This window comes from Eurypyga helias, unplaced genomic scaffold (genome assembly GCF_000690775.1).
Source record: "Eurypyga helias isolate BGI_N326 unplaced genomic scaffold, ASM69077v1 scaffold11123, whole genome shotgun sequence".
NCBI lineage: Eukaryota > Metazoa > Chordata > Aves > Eurypygiformes > Eurypygidae > Eurypyga > Eurypyga helias.
In genome coordinates this window covers 43521-50468 of record NW_010239233.1, presented here as the reverse complement: position 1 = coordinate 50468, position 6948 = coordinate 43521, and the positions used below count along the sequence as shown (strand labels likewise).

Here is a 6948-nt window from a genome sequence, read left to right as displayed (position 1 = left end):
ATACATAATAGTGGAGAAAAATAATTGCCTGTATATTTACTGTCCTTGTTCGTCTCAGTTACAGAATGAAGCATTTTGTGCAAAGCTGGATATTCTCATCAGCTTCTGATCAGATTTACAGGCTTATGGGTACCACTCTTCCCTTCCACCTCAGAAGCATTCCCTGGCTTCTAGGGGTGGCTTATATCCAGCCATAATGCAAGTTTGACTGTGTTGTGAGAGCAGGGATAATCTGAATGAGTTTTTCTGCTTCTCTTTCACCTGTGGTGTTGAGGTTGCCTGAAGTGTTTGGCCAGTTTTAGGGAATATATGTTTCTCAGACCTTTAGTCACAGATATATGACAGGAATTCTGTCTTGTTCTGTTTTGTTTATCCCTACTATAGCATAATTTGTTTTCTTTCTCCCTAAACCAGAAATGGCACCAACATTTAAAACTCAGTCAAGAAATAGGGTGGTAATAGGGTTGTTTGTTAAACAAAGCATTACTGACTCATCAGTGTTGCAGAGGTGATTATAGACCTTGAACTTACTAACCACACAAAGGGGTTCGGCTTGTTCCAGTTACCCATGCTTCTGAGTTTTTCTTTTTCCCCCCAGTAAAAGTCAGAGGGTTTGTCCATAGTAAAATATTTATGTGTAATGTTCAGAAGCGTTGTTTTACAGAAATTTCTAGTAGTGAAGGCCATCACAAAAACAAGCACCATAGTGACTGTGTATTGCCAAGAAGGAAAATCAGTCTGTGGACCAGTACACTTTCTGTGTTTGGGCAGGAAAGAAACCGATAATTTCAGCTGCTTAAAGATTTATTTTAAGACCTCTTGTTTCTGTTTCTTTTTGAACAAAGTTGTGTTAGCTGTTTACAGATGCAATTTGCTGTCACTTGCCATATGCTCCCTGATTAATTCTGCAAGGCCGGTTAGCTTCAGATAATTTGATTTTCTGTGCCTTAAAATGACATTCATTATCAGGACATGAAAAATTCAAATGATTAACTGCAAATTATGACTAATAAAGTGTCTTTTTTTTTGTTTGTTTGTTTCCAGAGAAAACCAGAAAGCTGAAGTCAAGGCCAGGAAAGTTTTAGAGATTTTGCAAGCCAAAGACAGCAAAATAGAAACATTAGAACAGGTTTGTGTTATGTTTAAATTAGAGCAGTTAAGAAAACTTCTATTGTTGGTTTCAAATGGATATTCCATAAGATGTGAAAATAGTTTACTGTTGTGTCTTAAGGTGAAAGTTGCGTGTGATTCCGAGATGATAACCTTCTGAAAAGGTATTAATTAAACTCTTCTGAGTGCAAACAGTTGACATTTCACCTAAGAAGTTCTATGATTTTAGATGAAACTTTCTGAAAAGTTTTATCAATTCATTGCCCTACTTTGCCTAATGGGCTGACCTAAACTTGATTTTAAACTAGAAGAGTTCTGACTGTGTTTAGGTTTGTAATGTGCCTGTGGTTTGGAAAGATTTGCCATGCTGACAAATAGAAAAATGAAACATTTCTAGAGTAATAAGGTCTAAAGATGTAGTATCCTTAAAGCAATACCACTATGTATTTTAGTGTTACTAACCTGTAAGAGTATCTATTAAGTTAACTGTTAGCATAAACTATAAAACAATACTGACAAATCCAAAATGTCATACAAAAGTCTTATGTCGCATGTATTCTCTTTTGGACTTTATACTCAAAACTGAGTGCTGCGTATCGCAAAAAAAATTCAGATGAAAACCAGGTATTGAGCCAAGCCATTGATGAAATTCAGGAAATATCAGCTCATTTTCTAAAAATCAAAATAGTTCTTTGAAAAGTAATTAAGCTTTTTTACCCTTCATAGTAGTTGAAATACGATACTTAGAAAATCCAACACTTAACAAATAAACACAAGAGAACAGTGAGCATTGCGGCTCCCTTTTCTCCATAAGTCTCAACTGGCTGCCTCCTCAAGACTATGAGGAGAACAGAATATGCTTTTCCTTATTATTAGGAATGTTTATAAGAAAAAAGTCATAATCAGACCAAGTGTGATACGGAAGGAGAGAAAAAGAATTAGAATTACTTCACAGATAAAGCTGATGGCAAAAACACAGGCAAAGGTTGAGGTTTCTTTTGGTTGTCTTAATCCTGCAATTCCTGGACCTAAAAGGCTGAGTGATACCTTGTTTTTCGTAGAATCACAGAATCATTGAGGCTTGAGGTCACCTGGTCCACCCCCTCTGCTCAAGCGGGGTTACCTAGAGACAGTTGCCCATGACCTTGTCCAGACAGCGTTTGAGTTATCTCCAAGGATGGAGACTCCACAACCTCTTTAGGCAACCTGAGCCAGTGCTTATTCACCCTCACAGTGACAAATTGTTTTATGACGTTCATAAGGAGCCCTCAGTGTTTCAGTTTGTCCCCATTGCCTCTTGCTGGGCACCACTGGAAAGAGCCTACCTCTGTCCTCTGTGCACCCTCCCTTCAGGTGTTTATACACATTGATGAGATCCCTGCTGAGTTTTTGCTTCTCCTGGCTGACAGTCCCAACTTTCTCAGTCTTTCCTCATAGAAGACATGCTCCAGCGTCTAAATCATCTTCATGGCCCTTCACTGGACTCTTTCCAGTATCTCCATGTCTCTCTTGTACTGTGGAGCCCAGAACTGGACGTAACACTCCAGGTATGGCCCCACCAGTGCTGAGTAGAGAGGAAGGATCGCTTCCCTCAGCCTACTGACAATACTCTGCCTAATGCAGCCCAGGGTACCAATTGCCATCTTTGTCACAATGGTACTTTTCTGGCTCATGGTCATCATCTTGTCTACCACGACCCCCAGGTCCTTTTCTGCAAACCTGCTTTCTAGCTGGGCAGCTCCCAGCATATATTGGTGCATGAACCCCAAGATACAAGGTTGCATGGGGTTGTTTGTCCCAGGGGCAGGACTTTTCATTTCCCATTGTTGAATTTAATGAGGTTCCTTTCAGCCCATTTCTCCAGCCTTTTCAGCATCACAACCCTCTGTTGTATCAGCCACTCCTCCCAGTTTTGTGTCATCAGCAAAACTCCTGGGAGAGGACTCTGAACTGTCATCTAGATCATTCGTGAATTTCCTCACGTTTCTGATAGCTTTACTAGGGTCTTGCTTGAACTGAGGAAAGTTGTACAGTCAGTGGTGTATACGCAGGTTTCCACAGCTTACCTACTTCTGGTTTGTTCAAAATAAAAGTGATACACCTTCTGCCTGATGAGGAACCACTGAAATGTGGTTATTTATCCTTTTATTTTGTAATATGGCAGTGGCTGGAGTTTTTGTATTGTCATGTCCTCATGGCTCTAGGTGTGATTTGTAATGTGTCTGGTGCATGCATGCACACAATTTTTATCAACCAGCGATGCATGATTATTTCTGCATTTCTACCCTATCCTTAACTGAAAGACAAAATACCTGTGTAGGAAGTTTATAAGAATTTTTGTGCAGTAACGTGCTTTTAAGGGCTGCCTGTTGTGGGAGCTTCTGCAGCTGTAAGTGTGCGTCTCCATGAGGTCGCTCTCTGTGGTTTCAGATCTACTTCAGAGGCTGAAATTGAAATTGATTGGAAATCTGAAATCGATAGTATGATGCAGTCACCCTCTGGACGAGGGGAGAGGCTGAAAACGTAACTAGAACTAAGGAAAAGTGGCAGCTGTGAAAGGAGGGCTTGGCAACAGGATGTGAGGGAATGAAGAGATGACAAGGACAGAAGCTGCTTTTTTGATGATCATCATAGCTTCAGTGCATGTTGTGATACAGCCCTTTCAAATACCTTCCCCTAGAGTATCATTGGCTCGGGGAAGAATTGGAGATGTGTGTGTGAGGGGCAGCAGATGCTGCACGACCAGTGCTCTATATAAAAACTATATGAAGGTGTTGTCATTCTGACCTTCTCACCTCATCCATTGGCTGTGATGCCACAGGACTGAAACAAGAGCGGGATAATTTTCTGAGGTTTTGGAGTGGTTTCAGTGGTTTGGTAATCGAAGACCATAGCAGGTATCAAGAACAATGTAGTAAGGAGCATTCCCCTTTATTATGTTTTTTCTGGATTTGTTCTTTCTTTATTCATTCAAGGAGAAAAAGATATTATTTGTATAATTAACATGCACATAGGTTGCTTATGAAACTGTGACTTTTGACAGTAATGACAGTGAATGTTCTTCTCTGCAAAATACAGATGGCATGACTTCAAGGCTGCATGTTGCAGTCTACCAATCTGTTAGGTCTAGGATGGTGAGATTATCCAGTCATCTGGTTTTTCCCTCCCCTTCACACATCATACACAGGTGTCAGTTGCAACAATACCATTTGTGATGGGGTGTTTATTTACTAGGAATTTCTGACTGGCCACCAAACAGCTGTTTGTATGAATCCATACTGACTAAGGGAAAAAAGGCAAGTAAGTGACGTGTCTCATAATTTGACATGTGTAAGCTGATATCACTGCCAGAAACAACAAAACCTTAGAAGGAGAAAATGCGATAATCTTTCTTCTCTTATCTTCTGCATCAGACTGTCCTGACATGCTTAAGAGCCCTTAAAAATTACTGTAAATAAGAAAGCATGTTCTCTACTTCGTAGGTAGAGAACTATTTAATAGTAGTAGTAGTAGTAATAGTTATACATGTAACTATTTAATGCTGAAAGCTAAATTAGCTTTATTTGTAATGGTATTACAGCCACTTGAAGGGTTTCCCTTTTAATGGATATTACTGAAAACCAACTGAAATAATTAGTTTAGAAACTTATGACTGAGAAGTAATATGGTCTTTAATCATTTGTATAACCAAAACAGGGTAAAAAAGGTGCTCAAATATTCATGAGAAATTATTTTTACCCTTCAAGCCATAAATCCCAATTTAAATAGTTTTTACAAAACTTCTGCCTATTGTCTTTGGAACACAGTAGATGCATTGAACTTTTATAAACTTTAGTGTGACTTCAGTCTGTTATGCACCTTTCCTAAATTATGATAGTCTAGTCTTCTGTTTTAGATAAATATGCAAGACCTTTTTTCTTACCATGAGTTTATTGCATAACTGCATGTTATTAGGCATTTTAAATATGAAATAATATGGAGCATTTAAACATGTACCATTCAAATAAATACAGTATTTATTAAAGCACTCAGATAAAAAAAACTATTACACATACAATGTGCTTTGTACTGAACTTTTCTGTATTTTTGCCTGTTTCTTCTTTTTTTAGATACTTGTCTTTGTAATTGGTTGATTGCTAACTTTTGGTTTTGATACTCACAGCTGTGTATCATCTGGCATATACGTGTTTATTCTAAATGCTGTATGGTAAGAATCTACTCCTTTGCAGTTGGTGTCTAGGTTGCTATACTGATCTTATTACTGTAATTTTTGTTTCACATAGTATTTTAAAACTCTTTTATCAGTAGTTATGTGTCTTTGCCATATATACATAATTTCTCTGTGTGTTTCAAGGAAAATAATTTCCAACTGTTGCCTTTAAGTGGATGATTTTAAGTGGGTAAGAATTGGGCTTGTTCAGTCAGCCTGGAGAAGAGAAGGCTCTGGGGAGACCTTATTGCAGCCTTCCGGTACCTGAAGGGGCTGACAAGGAAGCTGGGGGGGACTTTTGACAAGGGCCTGTAGTGACAGGACAAGGGGTAATGGGTTTAAATTGAGAGTGGGGAGGTTTAGATAGCACATCCGGAAGAAATTCTTCACAGAGAGGGTGGTGAGGCACTGGAACAGGTTGCTCAGAGAAACTGTGGATGCCCCATCCCTGGAAGTGTTCAAGGCCAGTCTGGATGAGGCTTTGAGCAACCTGGTCTGGTGGAAGGTGTCCCTGCCCATGGCAGGGGGTTGGAACTAGATGGTCTTTAAGGTCCTTTCCAACCCAAACCATTCTATGATTCTATGGCTCACTTTTTTTGACTTTTAATTATTCTTCTTCTAAAGGTTGACTGCTGAAGATATCTTTTTCTATTCTCCCTTTTCTTTGGAAACATTTCTTAACTGGTACATTTAATTTATAATATTTATGTATGTCTCAAATAGATCACTGGTACTTTTTCTTTTTTTTTTTCTTTTAAAATAAGGTGATTTTTTTGTAAAAATGCATTAGAAGTTTGGAATTTAAACAATTAATTTAGATGATAATTTGGGAACAGGAAACTCAAGTCATCTGCCATTCATGGGTTAGATAAATAAAAATATCTTCACATGTTTTCCTTAGAAGATGAAATTGTAATTAAATGTGTAAAAGTAGCAGTAAACCTTTTCTGTCTTCTATATTATTGTCAATTAATTAGGTTTCAGTTTTGATCTGGAGGAACTAAAGCTAATCTTTTTGTCCTAGACCTTGTAACGTTTCAAAACCTTATCAACTGATTATACTCCAGAGGGGTTAAAATAGTACTAGCTTGCCTCATTATCTGCACTTGAAAATCTTCAGCTTGCTGTGCAAATCTATATTAAAGCTCCTTTAATGGGTCCAATTGAAAGAAGCGTAATTCTACCTTCAAGCATTAATTAACACTAATAAATTTTTCTTAACTTTTGTACCTTAACCTGACTGTATTTTTCTTTGTAATAAAATGCAGTTATTAAATTAAGACAAATGTATACACACATTATTGCCATCTATCCACTTTATTTCCAGTAGCATATAACCTTGATTATTTTTGTCTAATGAGGGACATGAGGGTAATTTCAGTAATAGGGAGTTTGGCGGAATGTGTCAGCAGTGGTGAGATTATGTGAAGTTTATAAACTCCTTGCAAAAAAAAATTTCTCCAGTGGATGAAATTTATAGATATGGTAAGCAAATAATATCTGAGGACACTGACACTTTTTTTTTCCTTTAAAAAGATAATTTTACTCAAACTGTACCTTGGAAAAGGTATCAGCCATCAGTGGTGATATCTGTCTGTTTTATTGTAGCCCATTTGGACTGGATGAGT

The 6948-nt window shown here is 37.9% G+C and overlaps 1 protein-coding gene across 1 annotated transcript in view; it reads left to right on the top strand.

Moving 5' to 3' along the window:
* Positions 1–1044: 1044 nt before the first annotated feature.
* The window catches only part of LOC104506940 (centlein-like), a gene marked incomplete at both ends in the record, with an annotated part of 26533 nt that continues 20629 nt past the window's right edge, over positions 1045–6948 (top strand). The window contains one exon of the mRNA XM_010148072.1: positions 1045–1129. Coding sequence (XP_010146374.1) covers positions 1045–1129 — 85 coding nt within the window. The remainder of the gene's footprint in view (positions 1130–6948) is intronic.